At 44.4% G+C, this 19,837-nt stretch overlaps 1 protein-coding gene and 1 long non-coding RNA gene across 2 annotated transcripts in view; both read right to left on the bottom strand.

The window, feature by feature from the left end:
• LOC138733840 (uncharacterized) overlaps nucleotides 1–19,837 on the bottom strand; it is a 252,031-nt gene that overhangs the window by 177,333 nt on the left and 54,861 nt on the right. The gene's annotated exons all lie outside the window — the stretch shown is intronic.
• On the bottom strand, nucleotides 3,537–4,769 carry LOC138733848 (uncharacterized). Its single transcript, XM_069881355.1, has 2 exons — nucleotides 3,761–4,769; nucleotides 3,537–3,688 (listed from the first exon to the last, which is right to left on the bottom strand). The coding sequence occupies exons 1-2, from the start codon at nucleotides 4,392–4,394 to the stop codon at nucleotides 3,537–3,539; spliced, it is 786 nt and encodes a 261-aa protein (XP_069737456.1). The 5' UTR covers nucleotides 4,395–4,769.

Here is a 19,837-nt window from a genome sequence, read left to right as displayed (position 1 = left end):
TTGGCTGCAGTTGTTAGATGCTTTAAGCTGTTTTCACAACCCATAAACATTGTTACCGATTCAGCCTCTGTTGTTGGCATTGTTTCATGCTTGGAGAATGCCTATTTAAAGTATGTAGACAATGGACAGCTATATGCTTTTTGAAAGGAATTGAAATATCTGTTAGACAATCGACACGAACCTTACTTTATAATGCATGGACGTTCTCATACAAATTTACCAGGATATTTGGTTGACGGCAATCGCCGAGCTGATGCTCTGGCAGCCCCTGTAATCATTCCAGATACATTACAACAAGCATATATGTCACATGCTTTCTATTACCAAGGTAGTACAGCCCTTGGGAAAATGTTTCAGTTGACGCATGAGCAAGATCTACAAATTGTACAGATGTGCCCTGATTGTCAATTAATCCCAAATGCTACTTTTGATGGTGTAAATCCTCGTGGATTGGGTCCACTTGAAATAAGGCAAACTGATGTAACACACATCCCCGAGTTTGGACATCTAAAATATGTACATGTGTCGATTGACACCTTTTCTACCTGCATTGTTGCTTCTGCAAACATGGGAGAATGGGCAAAAGATGTAAAAAACAATTTATTATATGCGATTGCTCTTTTGGGAGTGCCAAAACCAGTAAAAACTGACAATGGCCCGGGATATGTTTCTGACATAACAAAATCCTTTTTTCAACAGTGGGGAATCACACATCTCACAGGCATTCCTCTCTCACTGACAGGGCAAGCCTTAGTTGAACGAGCTCATGGTACGTTAAAAAATATGTTGTTAAAACAAAAAAAAAAATAGGAGCCTAGGATACTCCCCTCACGAGAGACTATCAAAAGCTGTGGATGTTTTAAATTTTTTAAATTGTCAAGATGACATTCCTTTTGGAATAGATCTATCCTTGTCGATAGAGTGACATTTCATCACTAAATCAAATGATAACATGAGTAAACCTAAAGTAATTATACATAAACTAGAAATGGGACAATGGGAAGGTCCATGGCCGTTAATAATATGGGGAAGAGGGTATGCTTGTGTCTCTAGAGATCGTGGACTGCAATGGATGCCAGCAAGATATGTATGACCTGCATTGCAATAATTGCAGGAATTTTGTGTTGTACAACCACCATTCCATGGATCCCCGCACAACCCAAAGAAAACATCTGGGTAACCCTAGCTAATGTGGCAGGGCAAGACTCCTTGTGTTTGTCAATAGGAACACCAACCAATCCATTTAGCAACTGTTTTGTAGGTTTGCCAATAGATATGTTCAGACCACACATGTACATCTGTTTGCATCAACAGTTTCACATGTGATACTCTCTACAACTACCTGAAAGGAGGTTGTGGAGAGGAGGGAGCTGGCCTCTTCTCCCAAGTGACAGGGGACAGGACAAGAGGAAATGGCCTCAAGCTCCGCCAAGGGAGGTTCAGGCTTGACATTAGGAAAAAAATTTTCACAGAAAGGATCATTGGGCACTGGAACAGGCTGCCCAGGGAGATGGTTGAGTCACCTTCCCTGGAGGTGTTTAAGGCACGGGTGGACGAGGTGCTGAGGGGCATGGTTTAGTGATTGATAGGAATGGTTGGACTTGATGATCCAGTGGGTCCTTTCCAACCTACTGATTGTATGATTCTATGTGCAGACAATTGGGATGGCTTGGTAGCTCATTTACCTCCAGAAAGAATAGAACCACAAGAAATTTCTTTATTAGGTGCGATAAAAGTAGATTTTTGTAAATATTTTAGTTATATAGGCAAAAATGTAACACTTATAAAAAATGTTAATTCTTCACTTAGTGTGTATCGAAATGATTCTACATAGTGTAATTACACGTCTGCAAATATATCCAAATACAACAACATGCCCCTGCTATTACCAAGAGGATTTTTTTTTATTTGTGGCAATAGAGCATGGGCAGGAATTCCTTCTCATATTTCTGGTGGCCTGTGTACAATTTCTGTTGTTAACTCTGAATATTTCTATGATTTTAAACCACATTTTGGTTCATCACCATCAAACAAATGCCACATCGTCAGCTTTATCTAGTCTTTTGATGAACTTATCAGATAATTCAGAATCTATACATAAAAGTATTAACACCCTAAAAGTTTTAACAGTAAAATTGCAAATGCAGAATGAATGGAATAAATTTGCAGGATTTTTTTTCTGGATTTGGACCTTGGATTAAAAATTTTTTTGTAGCATATTGATTTGTGTGCCTTGCTTAATCAAATAAGTGTAAAGCTTGATTGATAGAGCATTAAGATGAATATTAGTAATTCACAAAAGCAAAAAAGGGGGATATGTTGGAAGAGATGGTGAGCAAGAGATGGCCATGAGTCTTGTTAAGCCTCTGGAGCAGGAGTGCAGAACACACAGGAACAGAATCTGCCACAGGAAAAAGCCCAGGATCGAAGGGATCTGGTATCTTCCCCCATCAGGTTGTAGGCAAGAGCTCAAAAGGAAATAGTAGAAGCAAGTCCACCAACGAGGCAGAAAACAAGCTCTCTCCTTGCCCACATCTCCTCCACAATAGATCTAAGGCTTTCGATGTGGAGGACGGGCTGGAGGAAAAAGTCAAGAATGATGCATCTACATCACAGCCAGGGCCAAGATCGCAATGGCACACACACCGTATTACCATAACTGCCACGAGGAAGGAAAGGCGAGTCATAGTTGTAGGAGACTCTACTGAGGGTGACAGAGGGTCCAATATGTCGAGCAGACCCTACTCACACACAGGTCTGATGCTTCACAGGTGCCTGAGTAAGGGATATTTCTAGGAAACTTCCCAAACTAGTGAGGCATTCAAAGTACTACCCATTACTGCTGCTCCATGTGGGAGGGGATGAAGCCACAGTACGTAGCCCAAGGGGGATTAAAAGAGGTTTTAGGGCCTTGGGATGGCTAGTGAGGGAATCTGTGGCCCAAGTCATTGTTTCTTCCCTCCTTCCATTTCATTGGTGACACTGTAAGGCACAGATGGGTCCAGTCTAATAATACATGGCTCCGTGGCTGGTGTCATCACAACAACTTTGGGTTTTTCGACAATGGGATGGCCTACACAGCACCAGGATTACAAGTATTGAATGGGAGCCACCTTTCTCAGAGTGGGAGGAGGGTCTTTGCCCAGGAGCTTGCAGGGCTCATTGGCAGGGCTTTAAACTAGACGTGAAGGGGGAGGAGGATAATATCAGGCTAGCCTATGACAAGCGGTGGGAGGACAGACAGTGGTTGGATGGAATGGGGTGCTGGTATGGGCCCTCCACCTGCTGTCCAGGGGCATGCTGGGGATGCTGTGATGCAGTTGAAGTCCTATGGAGATGAGTGGTAGATTCATGAGGTAGTAGGTATCAGGGAGGAAATTTCTCCAGAACACCTTATAGGTAATAAAGGGTCCACTAAGAAGGCGATGCAACCAGCAGCCCAGCTGAAGTGCCTCTTGTCATGGTCCACTCCTAAGCAGACAGGTGATAGTTCGTTTCAGCTATGATCTCAGAGTGCAAAAAACAAGTCAAGGGAGTTAAATTTCAATCCAAACAGGAATTTTATTAATTGATCTTTCTTCCAAAGGCTTCACAAGACAATATTTCCTACTATAATCAATTAATTCTTGTGCTACCTTCCCCCATGTCCAGACTTTAGGTCTAGGATAAGGTCTATTACCTAGCGTGGCTGGTGTTGAAAAGTCGGAGGAATTAGCGTACAAGTTTGTGATGGTACTGCCTGCATTTCTGCTATTATCACCTCCGCACACAAAAGCCTCCAACCTCCCCACAGGACCCATTGACACTATGGCTCTCTGGAGACTCATCCCCGTGGATTTAAGTGATTTGAGGAGTCCCCTTATCAAAGGAGTCATAATTTCAGGGTTAATGGGCAACATCATTGGTGATTCACATCCGGGAATTAATTTTCTCTCATGTATCATTTGCAGGCAAGCAGCTTTGTGTACGTTTTCTAGTAATTGGTCAGCTGTGCCTGTTATTGGTAAGGGGTCTCCCCTATTCAGAGGGTTTAACCCCCCAGCCCAGTAAGCAGCATGCTGAGTTAAGGACCACGGGGTCCGGCGATTGCCTGTTGTTAAGAAAACTACATGGCCCCAATAACCCTCAGCCTCTTTTTCACTCAATTGAATTTGGTAACCCCCCGTTAAAGACACACGCCACACATATTCTGTTTCATATTCTTTGATAAGACGCCTATATTCCCTTTTCAATTTTGCCAGTTCAGTGGCAGGATAGGGCGTTTCCTTGGTGGTTATATGGGGGTCTGTATCTTCCTCATTAAGATAAGAATATTCAGTTTTGATTAAGGGTCTTAAATGAGGGGAATTTTTATCAAGTTTTCTCATCTCTTCCAATTCCTTTTGTGGATACATCAGGTTAATTTGACGGATAACCTTTTCCTCAGGTCTTGATGATACTATATCTTGTGAACTAGTGTTCTGTGAATTAGTGGTACTGATATTACGATTTACTTCAAGAGCAACCCTTAATGAATGGATTTCTTTTTCCTTATCCTCTAATTCCTTTTCCAGATTGGAAATTGTTGTTTGGTGACAGTGCACCAGGCTTTCTAAGGATTCTAAGGATTTTTTTCTTCATCACTAAGCTGCCTAATATAGTCTTTAGTGGCTGTGACCAAGCTGGCACCCAAAACAGAGCAGACTATTGCCCTGTTTTTTCCTGGTAGTAAAAACTTAACCTCAGCCTATTTCTGCAGTAAAGAAATTTAGTCCATTATACTCTGCAAATTTTTCCAATTCTCTCGAGCCCAATCTTCCCCAATAGGAGAGGGTCAAGCATCATATTTAGCCAAAAAATGCAAAAAATAAATCTCTATTATTAACTAACTGAGAATCTCTATTCTCCTGCTTTTCAGTCATCATTTTCCCCATCAAGAGACTCAGAAACAAAACAATCTCAAAAAGAATATCAGAAACAACAGAAAAAAACCAACTCAAATCCACTTGAGAAAGTTAAGCACCTGCCGACGGCTACACGTTGTCGCTCTTACTCTTTCTCAAGTGTCACTAAAATAAAAAATTCAACTCCCCTTTTGCACTCTAAGATTCTGTCCGTGACACCAATTTATGTCACGGTCCACTCCTAAGCGGACACGTGATGGTACATTTCAGCTATTATCTCGGAATGCAAAAAACAAGTCAAGGGAGCTAAATTTCAATCCAAAAAGGAACTTTATTAATTGTGCCCGTAAAGCAGCTTGCAATAGAAAGAGAGAGAGAACAAGGAAAAAGATGGGGAGAAAAGGGAAGAAAGAGGGGTTTATAGCTACTACCACAGGTCCACAGACGTCCAGCGTCTCTGGGGGTCCCAGTCCAGAAGGCGTTCCACTGCTTCTGTCTTCAATCGATGTGATCTCATGGTGGGGAAGATCTTCTTCGAAAATTCAGCTACTTCAGAGCTGTATTTTATAGAATCATAGAATCATAGAATAACCAGGTTAGAAGAGACCCACCCGATCATCGAGTCCAACCATTCCTATCAAACACTAAACCATGCCCCTTAGCACCTCGTCCACCCATCCCTTAAACACCTCGAGGAAAGGTGACTCAACCACCTCCCTGGGCAGCCTCTGCCAGTGCCCAATGACCCTTTCCGTGAAGAGTTTTTTCCTAATGTCCAGCCTAAACCTCCCCTGGCGGAGCTTGAGGCCATTCCCTCTTGTCCTGTCCCCTGTCACTTGGGAGAAGAGGCCAGCACCCTCCTCTCTACAACCTCCTTTCAGGTACTTCTAGAGAGCAATGAGGTCTCCCCTCAGCCTCCTCTTCTCCAGGCTAAACAACCCCAGCTCTCTCAGCCGTTCCTCATAAGGCCTGTTCTCCAGCCCCTTCACCAGCTTCGTTGTTCTTCTGTAGTCAATACACCTGTGATCCACCTTGTGACCTGCCTTGCGACCTGCCTTTGCCTGTGGAGATGTGCTAATCACCACCTAGCAGGCCACACATGCCAAGAGAAGAGATTCTGAGGCATGGTCGGCTTTGGAGGCAGGTCTCCTCCCCTTGTGCATGTGCTTCTTCTGGCTGCGGTGGTCCACCTGGGGTCTCCTGATGAAGGCCAGTAGTCATCATCACCTTGAACTCTGGTTGAACCGTTCTTCACGCATGCTCTGTTGGGGTATGGGTCTGTGGTAAGCCCCATCATTAATTTTCCTGTCTTTTTCCTCCTTGCTTCATGGATCTTTCACAGTAGTAGGGAGGTAGGTACGGGTAGCAGGGAGGCTTGGAGACAGGTACAAAGCATTTGGTCTGTACCAGCTTTAGCAGGTACAACACATTCTTTGCGTACTAGCTTTGGCTGTTTTCATAAGGCCTGCATCTGTGATTCATACAGTCAAGTTATCAGGCTTAGCACCTGATGAGAAAATGCTGAGGCAGAAATCGATCCTTTGACCGACCCTTACACCTCTATAGAAACGCACGAAGCTTAGGGTAACAAGCAGGAGGAGCTAGAAGCTACCATGCTACTAGAAAGCTATGATCTAGTTGCCATCACAGAAACTTGGTGGAACGAATCTCATGACTGGAGTGTGGCTATTGATGGCTACAGGCTGTTCAGAAGGGACAGACTGGGAAGGAGGGGTGGAGGCATTGCCCTCTATGTCAGGAAAGGGATAGAATGTGAAGAGTATGGACCTTTGAAGGACACCACTTGTCATGGATCTTCATCTGGAGTCCGTGCCTTTGACCACTACTCTCTAAATACGGCCATCCAACCCCTTTCTTATCCACCAAACAGTCCACCCATCAAATCCATAGCTCTCCAATTTAGAGAGAAGGATGTTGTGGGGGACCATGTCAAAGGCTTTACAGAAGTCCAGATAGATCTCATCCATTGGTTTACCTCTGTCCACAGATGTGGTTACCCCATCATAGAAGCCACTAAGTTGGTCATACAGGACTTGCCCCTGGTGAAGCCACGCTGGCTACAATTAATCAACTCCCCATCCTCCATGTGCTTTACCATAGCTTCTAGGAGGATCTGTTCCATGATCTTCCCAGGCACAGAGGTGAGGCTGACAGGTCGGTAGCTCCTAGGGTCGTCTTTCCTACCCTTTTTAAAAATGGGCACAATGTTGCTCTTCTTTCAGTCACCGGGGACTTCTGATTGCCATGACTTCTCAAATATTATGGAGAATGGCTTGGCAACCACATCAGCCAATTCCCTCAGGACTCTGGGATGCATCTCCTCAGGTCCCATTGACACATATATATTCAGGTTCCTCAGGTGGTCACAAACCTAATACTCCTCTACTGTGGGAGGAGGTTTATGCTGCTGGTCACCATCTTGTTGTCCCATGACCCAGGAGGGGTGAGGAGAGTAGTTTTCAGTGAAGACTGAAGCAAAAAAGTTGTTAAGTACCTCAGCTTTCTCCTTGTCTGTTGATACGAGGTCACCATTTTCAGCCATCATTGGGGGTACATTCTTTTTAACCTTCCTGTTCTGATTGACATACCTGTTGAAGCCCTCCTTGTTGGTCTTCACTTCCCTTGCCAAGTTCAGCTCCAGCTGCACCTTGGCCTTCCTGACCTCATCCCTACACAACCAGGCAGCGTCCCTATACTTTCCCTAGGTTCCCTGTCCCTGCTTGTACTGCCCGTGCAGTTCCCTCTTATTCTTGAGTTTAACCAGCAGGTCTCGACTCAGCCACGCCAGTCTCTTCCCTTTTCTTCCTGATTGCCTACATATGGGGACTGAGTGCTCTTGCGCTTCATGAGAAGCATCCTTAAATATTTGCCAGCTCAGTTCTGCTCCCTTGTCCCTGAGGACCATGTCCCAAGGGGTCCTACTGAGTAACTCCTTGAAGAGCTGCAAGTCTGCTTTCCTGAAATTAGGGTCCTGACTATACTCCTCACCTGTCCCATATCTCTCAGGACCTTGAACTCCACCAGTGCGTGATCACTGCAGTGATGGTCACTGTATTAGTGACCATCAGGTCCAGTGTTGCATCCCCTCGGGTGGGTGTCTCTCTTAGCTGGACGAAGAAATTATCTTCAATGCATTCCAGGCGTCTCCTGGACTGACTACAGCTTGCTGTGCTACTTTTCCAACATATGTCAGGGTGGTTGAAGTTCCCCAGTAGGATGAGAGCTTGCGAGTGTGAAGCCTCCTGTAGCTGGAAGAAGGCTTCATCGTTTTGCTATCCTTGATCTGGTGGCCTGTACTATACACCAAAGACAAGGTTACCATTGGTTCCTCTGTCTTTTATTCTGACCCACAAGGTTTTAACCTGTTCATGGCTACTCTTCAGTGATAGCTGAAGTCTATAAATGTTTAATGTTACTGAGAAAAAAATAAGGTTTTGAAGACACAGATGCCACATGTATTAGCTCAGAAAAAATAGATTTATCTGCAGCAATAAAAAACCACAAATTCTGACACGCCTGATTAAATATTTAGCTCATATTGTTTCTATAGCAGAATTTGAAAAATGCATAGCAAGTAACAAACATCTTTCACTGAGTTTGAAGACTTAATCACTATACTTTCAAAAGGGAGTTATGCTACAACATGACTCTATATGAAAGCCAATATGAAAGCCTATTTTAAAAAAGCAGGTAATGAAAGTATAAACTAATTAAACTAGCACGCTAGTCAGCACTCCAAACTATTTGTGTGCATGTGGGGAGAATGTTGTTACATGGTATGAAGATTTTACTGCTGTTCATGTATAGATAACATACTCTAGGAAGTCCTATTAGTCATTACTCTTATGTTCCCAAAGACAAACCCAACCAAAATACTTTCTATGCTCAAATACTACATCAACGATGACAATTTACTAGATTATCCATTCCATGTGAATGGTTAATTTATTCTCTGCCTAAAATATCACCTATTAATATTATTTCATATGGTATAAACAGCAGGAAGGCAAACCATCAAAAGCCTATCGGCCTTCTTGTCAACAGTAAAATACATCATATGCATCATCCAAAATCAGAATTTTGAATGAAACTTTTTTTTCTGTTTAGTACTCTGCTATTGATTACATGAATTGTGGTACTGATGAACCACAGTAGAAAGAGTACTATGTATTTGTGTTTCAGTACCAAGACTGTTATGAGACTGACATGCCTATGTCCACAGAAAGGTGGTTTGAGGTGGATTTCTGCCACTGTGGTGTTAGCACAGTTAAGCTGCTTAAGGTGCAATACAAGTCAGTTCTGGGGATGCAGGAGATCACGTTGTCCTTTACTATACTAGAACACTGAAAGCAGTTTCTCCTTTTTCAGCCAGTCATAATTAAGTTTGAAAGGGTCTTTAGGAGGTCTCTAGTCCAACCTCCTGCTCAAAGTAGGGTTAACACTGAATCCAGGCCAGACCAGGGGTTTGTCCAGTTGGGTCTTGAAAGCCTCCAGGGACAGAGATTCTACAACTTCTCTGGGCTGCTGTGCCAATGCTTCCCCAACCATGAAAAATTGTCTTTTTCAGGAGGCTGGAACCTAGTGACTTTGGTTTGTGACCATTCTCTCTCATCTTCCAGCCACACACTTCTATAAAGAGACTGGCTCCATCTTCTCAACAACGACCTCCTATGTGTGGGAATGCTACTAACCCTTTCTCTGAAACTCCTACCATGGCCTTTCCCCGAAGCCTTCTCTTCTCTGGGCTAAAGAAGTCCAGCTCTCTCATCCCATCTTCCTACAAGTTCTCCAGCCTCCACTATTGTGGCAGCCCTCCAATGAACTTCTTCCAGTTTAGCAACACCTTTCCTATGTCCAGGGGCCCAAAATCTGGATGCAGTTCTCAAGGTGTGATCCAACAGACAGTGGTCTTGCAATGCCAAGAGTCAACTCATAGTGCTCTCAGATGCGTTTCACCAGGTCCCATGGACATGTATGTGTCAGTTCTCAAGTAATCCCCGACTTGATCCTTTTTCACTTCTGGTACTTTCCTTCCTCCTTGATCCCCACTAAACTTCCTAATCTAAGTAATAAGGTGACTTCTCTTAGCTTTTTAAAAATATTTCATTCTTGCAGGCCTGCTTTTCAGATACAAGTATCACTAAATTTATACCTCATAGCATAGAGCGATGACAGGATTTTAAATTACATTATTGCAAAATAGCAGTTTGGGGATGAGGGGTCATTATAGGGTTAAAGGGGCCATAACAACATAGAACAGAGAAGGATAAAAATTATTTAAATTCTTAAAAAGCTATTATTTGTGATAATGTGTCACAAACAAATTCCCATGCCCCGAAGCAGCACTGTCACAGTACTGGCCAAATGTACATGACAGGCTTATGAGAGGATGTGGGGCCAGTTGGCGATTTGTCAGCTGAAAACAATAAAGACATTATTGCCTTAGTGGGCAATAAACCATGGGACCAGTAAGCAGGAGCAAGGACACAAAAGGGAGGAAATCACGGGCTGAAGATTGTTGCTAAGAGCTGTAGATATTTGTGCTAAAAACAGACTATGCAAGGTTGGGAAACAAGAAAGCATAACTGAGCTATTTGGGCAAGCGGAAAAGTACTGCCTTGACAAGGCAGGGGTATAAAGGCAGTCCAGAGGCTGACAGTTTCTCAAGCAGAATGCTGTGAGAAACTGTGTCAAAGGCTTTGCTGAAGTCCAGGAAGACCACATCCACAGCCTTTCCCTCATCCAGTAGCCAAGTCACTTTATCATAGAAGGCGATCAGGTTAGTTTGGCAAGACCTGCCTTTTGTGAACCCATGTTGACTGGGCCTGATCACCTGGTTCTCTTGCATGTGCTTCATGATAGCACTCAAGATCACCTGTTCCATGACTTTCCCTGGCACTGAGGTCAGACTGACAGGCCTGTAGTTTTCTGGGTCCTCCCTGCGACCCTTCTTGTAGATGGGCACAACATCAGCCAGCCTCCAGTCCAGTGGAACTTCCCCAGTCTTCCAGGACTGTTGGAAGATGATGGAAAGGGGTTCGGCCAGCACAGCCGACAGCTCCTTCAATACCCTTGGGTGAATCCCATCCGGCCCCATAGACTTGTGGGTGTCTAGTCGCGCTATCAGGGCTCTGACCACCTCCTCTTGGATCACAGGAGCCCCATTCTGCTCCTCTAGCTCCTGGGTTTGTACACAGAGGGAACAACTTCCTTTACAACTAAAGACTGAGGCAAAGAAGGCATTAAGTACCTCAGCCTTTTCCTCATCCCCTGTCACTGTTGTTCCTTCTGGGTCCACTAGGGAGGCCTGTCCCGTCTTCCAGAGCCCATAGACATTTCTCTTCTTCTTGATATCACTCAAGATCTCTCTGTTCAACCTATCATCTCATGATCGCTTTGTCCTAGGCGTCCTCCTACTGCCACATCCCCCACAAGGCCTTCTCTGTTCACAAACAGCAGGTCCAGGAGGGCACCTTCCCTTGTTGGTTCATTCACCAGCTGTGCAAGGAAGTTGTCTTCCACGCACTCCAGGAGCCTCCTAGACTGCTTCCTTTCTGCTCTATTGTACTTCCAGCAGATATCAGGAAGATTGAAGTCTCCCACAAGAACCTTGTGGCACTGATCTAGAGACTAACCCCAGCTGTTTATAGAAGAGCTCATCAGCTGCTCCTCCTTGGATGGGTGGTCTATAACAGACTCCCATTACAAAATCTACCTTCTCTTGAGCCCCTTTGATTTTAACCCACAGGCACTCAATCTCCTCATCACCACTATCCATCTCAACGGTGTCCAAGTCCTCCCTTACAAAGAGGGTGACCCCGCCTCCTCTCCTACCCTTCCTATCCCGCCTGAAGAGTTTGTACCCCACCATAGCTGCACTCCAGTTATGAGTCATCCCACCATGTTTCTATGATGGCAACAACATCATAGGCTCCTTGCCCTACGACAGCTTCCAGCTCTTCCTTCTTCTTCCCCATGCTGTGTGCATGGGTGTAAAAGCACTTCAGCTGAGCTGCCGAGCCTTCAGCCCTCTTAGAGGGAACAGAGTTCATTCCCAATTGCCTGGTCACTGGAGTAGCTAGCGCCAGAGTTCCAGTATCTCCCTTAGCACCCCCAGGTGTGTTCTCCCCCACTTTCTGTGTGGTGATGTACTGGTGGTCGTCTCCAGCACACCCTCTCCCAATCACCAGTGCCCCACATCCAGGCTCACTCCTGTCTAGCCTGGTCTCATCCCCCTCCCCCTTCACATCTAGTTTAACGCTCGATTTATGAGCTTAGCTAGGTTTTTAGCAAGGGCTTTAGTCCCCCTAGGAGACCCACATGTCCCATCCTTAGCAACAAAGTCTGGGGGTGCGTGAGCCACCCCATGATCAAAGAAGCCAAAGCCCCTCTCCTCACACCAGGCTCAGAGCCAGGCCTTAATCAAATTCTTCTTCCTGACTTCCTGCTCCTCTCTGTTTAGCCTTGGGATGGAGCAGAATACTCTCTGAGCCCCAGAGCCCTCCATCATTTTCCCAATGGCCCTGAAGTCTTTCTTGATGGCTTTGGTCTTTCTGTTTACTAAATCATCATTACCAGTTTGGACTACTATCAGAGGATAGTAGCCTGTCCCGTGGACAAGGGAAGGAAGATTTCTAGCTACCTCCTTCACTGATGCCCCCAGTAAGCAGCAGACCTCTCTGTGGAGCGGGTCCGGTCTGCAAATGGGTCCCTCCGTTCCTTTTAGGAGGGAGCCCCCTACAACAATCACCCTCCTCTTCTTCTTGATGGAGGATGTTTTTATCTTTTTCTGAGGATGGTGCGGCCTAGGGAAGGATTCTAGGCTGTGGGAACCATCATCCTCATCCTCAGGATTGGATTCCACCTGCAGCACCTGGTACTTGTTCACCAGGCGGATCTGGGGCTTTGCTGTCTGGGTGAGGGGAGCAGGTTTCCTTCATCTGGCAGGAACTTGCTGCCATTCCCCATCTCTTGTGACCCCAACCTTGCAGTTTGCAGGTGGATGGTGTTTGGACACACCAGCTCCAGCAGGCTGCTGAGTTAGTGAGAAGGCACTACTCCACTGGTCTATCTCCCTCTCACACTCCCTGATGGTCCTCAGCCTCTTTACCTCCTCCCTTAACTCCTCCACCATACGAAGGAGTTCCCCCACTCGAGCGCAGCTTTCACAAGTGGAGCCAGTACCAGAGGCACGAGCTGGTGTGGGAGGGGGGCCCTGCCTGCAGCCCAGGGTCTGGGGAGCTGCCTGCACCCACTGTGGCTCTGTCTGGGTGGCAGCACCCATCCTGCCTGCTGCAGCACACGGAGCAGCTTTAATCTTCTGCCGGGTGGCCACCATGGTCTTGGGTGTCTTCTGTCTAGTCTCTAGGTCCTCTCTGCGCCCTGCCTTCTCGCCCTGCCACGCTCCTCTTTGCGATGCTCCAGGTCACGGTGCTCCCTAGGGAGCGTTTAAATCTCCCGTGGTAGCCGCCGGGACCACCCCCTCCCATCAGGCACCGCGTGGGACCAGCGTTTGCCGGCTTTCAGTAGCCCAGCACCTCCCCCCCCCGCCCCCGCCTGGGTTTTTCTGGGATTTTCCCGGTTCAGGGAAGCTCCCACGGCCTCAAAATATCCACCCCACCACAGAACTCACTTTCCTGCTGCCGGGTGCTGCTGAAGAAGCAGTGTCCCCCACAACATCGTTCTCTCTATATTGGAGAGATATGGATTTGATGGGTGGACTGTTTGGTGGATAAGAAAGGGGTTGGATGGCCGTATTTAGAGAGTAGTGGTCAAAGGCATGAATTCCAGATGGAGATCCATGACAAGTGGTGTCCCTCAGGGGTCCGCACTGGGACCGGTGCTGTTTAATATCTTCATCAATGATATCAACAGCAAGACTGAGTGCACCCTTAGGAAGTTTGCAGAAGACACCAAGCTGAGTGGTGTAGTTGCCACACTGGAAGGACAGGATGTCATCCAGAGGGACCTAGACAAGCTGGAGAAGTGGGCCTCCGAGAACCTCATGATGTTCAACAGGGCCAAGTGCAAGGTCCTACACCTGGGTCAGGGCAATCCCCATTTTCAGTACACGATGGGGGATGATGTGATTGAGAGCAGCCCTGCAGAAAAGAACTTGTGAGTGCTGGTTGATGAGAAGCTCGACATGAACTGGCAGTGTGCACTCGCAGACCAGAAGGCCAACCATATCCTGGGCTGCATCAAAAGAAGCGTGACCAGCAGGTCGAGGGAGGTGATTCTGCCCCTCCATTCCTCTCTTGTGAGACCTCATCTGGAGTATTGTGTCCATTTCTGGAATCCTCCACCTAAGAAGGATATGGAACTGTTGGAATTGGGTTCAGAGGAGAGCTACAAAGATGATCTGAGGGCTGGAGCACCTTCCCTATAAGGACAGAATGAAAGGGTTGGACTTGTTCAGATTGGAGAAGAGAAGGCTTCGAGGAGATCTCATAGTGACCTTCCAGTACCTGAAAGGAGCCTACAAGAAAGCTGCAGGGGGACTATTCATAAAGGCTTGTGATGATAGGACAAGGGGGAATGGGTATAAACTGGATAAGGGCAGATTTAGACTAGACATAAGGAGGAATTTCTTCACCATGAGAATGGTGAGACACTGGAACAGGTTACCCAGGGAAGTTGTGGATGCCCCATCCCTGGAGGTGTTTAAGGCCAGGTTGGATGGGGCCTTAGGCAGCCTGATCTAGTGGGATGTCCCTGCCAATGGCAGGGATGTTGAAACTAGATGATCTTTAAGGTTCCTTCTAACCCAAACTATTCTTTGATTCTATGATACTCTAGTAGTCCAAGATTTGAACCCAGAACATAAAAGACTTGACTGATCATTCTTATGGTGACATCAAAAAGCTGTTCCTAGCTCCCAGCATGCATGGTATGATGCAAAACTGCATGTTTCAAAGCATCCTCAGAGCCACACAGCTCTAGGCAACAGAAATCCCTTGTTACAACAGTGTCAACAGAGAAGTAATAAAGGAAGCAGGAACTAGTTTTCATGTTATTGTTAACAAAGGTATAGGTTGACTATCATTCTATAAATCTATGGCTGACATCTTACTGCTGCTTTTTGATTACTGAAAATTGAAAGTTGATGTATCCAAAATAAAACTTTTCCAAAATGAGATTTCATATGGTCAAAGGGTTCCACCCCTACTTTTGGAAAATGGGTCTAATTTAACACTATTCATTCCCCTGCTATAAGAAAGAAGCCAGAAAGACAAGTTTAATACAAGTATTGCATGCTCTGTTCGCCTAATTTCTTTTGCTCAATTTACACATCTCATTTAAAGTTTGAAATGTTTACTATGCTAAAATGTTACCATTTAAAAATCACAAATACTGTCTCAGAAGCTTTGAAGCATTAATGCAGCAATCTGTCTGGTTTGGTTGGTTTTTTTCAAATTTTTCTTTTTTTTTGCTGCATGTTAAAGAGCTTCCTGAAAGCATAAACATAAAAAAAAGTCAAGAAAAACAGAATGCTCACAAAGTGTAAAGACACATGGGACAGAAATTTGTTTATCTTCCTATGTGAGCAGCCTCATGTCACTGTTAAAAACATGTTATTAAGCAAGTGATAAATTGTATTTTTACCACATTCACACAGCAAAAACTTCATAGTTATCAGTTTAATAAGCAGGTCAGATCACATATGTCTTGCTGTTGCATAAATCTTATTTGAATGAGCAAATGTCTGGCCAACTCAAAAAGTCTTTTGCTCTATACAGACATCCTTGTTGAAACAAAATTAAATTTAAAAACACTTCGCCTGTATATAAATAATATAAATAAATAATATTTTCAATAAAAAATCATAGGCCAGGAAAAAAGGCCATGGTAGCAGATGTAATTAACACATGAGTCAGAGTCATCAATGTTCAGCCAAAATCAGAAACATGTAAAAGGTATGATTACAGAATCACAGAATCGCTAGGTTGGAAAAGACCCATAGGATCATCGAGTCCAACCATTCCTATCAATCACTAAATCATGCCCCTCAGCACCTCATCCACCCGTGCCTTAAACACCTCCAGGGAAGGTGACTCAACCACCTCCCTGGGTAGCCTGTTCCAGTGCCCAATGGTCCTTTCTGTGAAAATTTTTTCCTGATGTCCAGCCTGAACCTCCCCTGGCGGAGCTTGAGGACATTCCCTCTTGTCCTGTCCCCTGTCACTATGGAGAAGAGGCCAGCTCCCTCCTCTCCACAACCTCCTTTCAGGTAGTTGTAGAGAGCAATGAGGTCTCCCCTCAACCTCCTCTTTTCCACCCAGGAGAGTGTGCGCCTGTCCAGGCCAGTTTCCTAAGCAGAATGCTGTGAGAAACTGTGTCAAAGGCTTTACTGAAGTCCAGGAAGACCACATCCACAGCCTTTCTCTCATCCATTAAGTGGGTCACCTTGTCATAGAAGGTGATCAGGTTAGTTTGGCAGGACCTACCTTTTGTGAACCTGTGTTGACTGGGCCTGATCACCTGGTTCTCTTGCATGTGTTTCATGATAGCACTCAAGATCACCTGTTCCATGACTTTCCCTGGCACTGAGGTCAGACTGACAGGCCTGTAGTTCCCTGGATCCTCCCTGCGACACGTCTTGTAGTTGGGCACAACATCAGCCAGCCTCCAGTCCAGTGGGACTTCCCCAGTCTTCCAGGACTGTTGGAAGATGATGGAAAGGGGTTTGGCCAGCACATCCGCCAGCTCCTTTAATACCCTTGGGTGGATCCCATCCGGCCCCATAGACTTGTGGGTATCTAGCTGGGCAAGCAAGTCTCTAACCACCTCCTCATGGATCACGGGAGCCTCATTCTGCTCCTCTGTAACTCCTGGGTTTGTACACAGATGGAACAACTTTACTTACTATTAAAGACTGAGGCAAAGAAGGCATTAAGTACCTCAGCCTTGTCCTCATCCGCTGTCACTGTTGTTCCATTTGCATCCAATGGGGACTGAATATTCTCCCTGGTCCTCCTTTTATTCTGGTACTACTGTGCTGACCATTTGTCTCTGCCCACACCCTCAAATGAAGCCACAAACTTAGGAATTTGTGTGATACAAAGATGGGATTGTAGGTGATGGTTCCCTGCTTTTTCTTGGTGTCAGAAGGAAAATCAGTCTGTGCTTGTACAAGGTCCTCTTTGGACACAAAGAGGAGGCAGCATGATCAGGTCATTCTTCTTCTATGTGCACCCGTAATAAGGTTTTTGGATTTTTGGCCGTATAAAGACTGTTGTAAAGGTAGCTATAATGGTGAACTGTAGGGAAGCCAACCTGGTTTGTGTGATTATTTTCAAATTTGCTCCTTGTCTAGGAAGGTCTGTATGTCTGGACTTGCACAGTACTTTTAAAAATTACTTTAAAAAAAGGCTGGATGCATGTGTTTGTGCAGCTTAGAATCATAGAATCACCAGGTTGGAAAAAACCCACTGGATCATTGAGTCCAACCATTCCTATCAAACACTAAACCATGCCTCTCAGCACCTCGTCCACCCGTCCCTTAAACACCTCGAGGAAAGGTGACTCAACCACCTCCCTGGGCAGCCTGTTCCAGTGCCCAATGACCCTTTCCATGAAAAATTTTTTCCTGATGTCCAGCCTAAACCTCCCCTGGCGTAGCTTGAGGCCATTCCCTCTTGTCCTGTCCCCTGTCTCTTGGGAGAAGAGGCCAGCACCCTCCTCTCTACAACCTCCTTTCAGGTAGTTGTAGAGAGCAATGAGGTCTCCCCTCAGCCTCCTCTTCTCCAGGCTAAACAACCCCAGCTCTCTCAGCTGTTCCTCATAAGGCCTGTTCTCCAGCCCCTTCACCAGCTTCGTTGGTCTTCTCTGAGCTTCCTCCAGAGCCTCAACATCCTTCTTGTGGTGAGGGGCCCAGAAGCGAACACATTCTTTACAGGCCTCGCATGCTTTACAGACTTTACAGACTTCACAGGCCTCGCATGCCTTACAGACTTTACAGGCCTCGCATACTTTACAGACTTTACAGACTTCATAGACTTTACAGGCCTCGCATACTTTACAGACTTTACAGACTTCATAGACTTTACAGGCCTCGCATACTTTTCAGACTTTACAGAATTTACAAAGGAGATTCTGGTATAAAAGCTAGCCTTGGCAATGGTTTCCCGCATGGGCTTCTTAGCCAATGGATAGCAATGACGATTTGGGATATTTCAGCCAGTGAAATGTCCTGCCCTTTTCTTAGTTGTTCTTCAGCATTGAAGTAAAAAAATTAATTTAATTTCCCTGAGCGATGGGTGTGCATAATTCTGGACAAACTCATTCTCTCTTTAAAACTGCATGGGCTCATCAGCACTCTCTCCCTCGTTAACACTTCATTGGCCAGTGAAACCTTCAAGTGGAACACGTAACAAGTCCAAAACCGACCCAAAATTTAGGATTCTAAATAAATAGCCTGATGTTCAAAAGGGCTAATATCCTAGAGAAACATAACTCAAGCATTTTAACATGTGTTAAGGAACTGTACATTAAGCTCCAGTTCCAGACAATCTTAGCTAAGAGGATTTTAACTAGAATAGGAAAGGTTAAATCTACTTTCATTTCTGGCAACAATTGTGATGACTTCATTAGCAAAGAAAATGCAGTAATTGAACTCTGTAAAAAAGCTGGTTTTTTTCAGAGTGCTTAGAAAGGGAAAAAAAAAGACGTTTCTGTAATAACTGTTATCCTTTTGGAAAACCTAATACGAAGTATTTTAATTTCAGTTTAATTTACCTACCATAAATGGTGGGTTTTTTCATAAGTATCTGCAAGCTTTTGATTCAGACAAATAACAACAATAACAATATCAATAATAAAGTCGTCATATTATTTGTCATTAATGTGACTTTTCTTATCAAAGCTCTAGTTTTGAGATCCATGATATCAAGCAGCTTAGGCTTTCAGCAGGAATGTATTTAAAATAAAATAAAAAATTCTGTCTGTTGTGCATATTTTTGTATTTGTAACCTCACTTCCATCTAAAACCAAAACATGATAGCTCTGTAAAAATATTTGAAGATCTGAGAAAAGAGGAAGAGATAATCAGTCATGTGTTGCAATAAATGATTTTTCTTTTTTAATATACCAGGAAATTATACTTTTGTTTTATTTTTTCCCTTTCAGTATCATAATGTAAACTGTAAAGTTCAATTAATATAGTCTCCCATTGAACCGTTTTACTATATGAATGAGTATGATGGGGAAGACCACTATCTCAGGTAATGAGATCTAAACGGAGAAGGGACATGTTTTGATAAGTTCCAGAAATCTTAGAAATGTTTCTTCACAGTTATGTTTAGTGGGCTGTGCAATATCTCTCTAAAGTAGAAGCTGCTTGTCTTTAGACAGTTTAGTACAGCTGCAACAAGCAGTGCTGTTATCCAGTTCTGTAATTACCGTTATTAGGTATGAGTGTATAGGTCTACCATTGCAGGGAGGTAATATTCATGAACTGATAAGTCAGATCCAAACATTTCCTGCTTTCATGCTGAATAGCCCATAAACTATATAATTCAATCTGCTTGTAAAAGTTTTTTGTCAGAAATAGAATAAATATTTGCATTTGTTAGATATTTTATGGAAATCTTTATTACTGTAATTGAAAAAAGGCTCAAATACTGTTTTCCCTCCCTAGTCTCCTCATTTTCTTCTTTAAATGTGAAAGAAGGAAAAGAAAAAGGAGAAATACAGATACATAGGGGGAAAGAATGTTATTTTGATTTTAGAAAACAGAGGAAAAGCAGTCAAACATATTAAAAATGCTCACGTTGAAAATATCTTGAAAATTTTTAATCTAAAATGTTCATCAGTTATTGCTGCTTTCCAGTAAAGAAGCAAGCAGTAGCACCGTGTTTCTACAGCTACTCTATCTTAAATATGCATGATGGTGCAATCTTGCATGTTTCCTCATGAAGGGACAAAGTTAGCGC

The sequence above is a fragment of the Phaenicophaeus curvirostris genome (genome assembly GCF_032191515.1).
Source record: "Phaenicophaeus curvirostris isolate KB17595 chromosome W unlocalized genomic scaffold, BPBGC_Pcur_1.0 scaffold_35, whole genome shotgun sequence".
Taxonomy (NCBI): domain Eukaryota; kingdom Metazoa; phylum Chordata; class Aves; order Cuculiformes; family Cuculidae; genus Phaenicophaeus; species Phaenicophaeus curvirostris.
Note: the sequence above shows the minus strand (reverse complement) of the source record. Positions and strands in the feature narration are given on the sequence as shown.

Bases quoted from the DNA above. Each gene is read 5' to 3' on its own strand.
- LOC138733848 (XM_069881355.1), bottom strand. From the start codon at position 4,394: ATGTATCCACAAAAGGAATTGGAAGAGATGAGAAAACTTGATAAAAAT. The intron at 3,689-3,760 runs GTGATAATAGCA...TTTCAACACCAG, and splicing joins GGAGGCTTTTGTGTGCGGAG to CCACGCTAGGTAATAGACCT.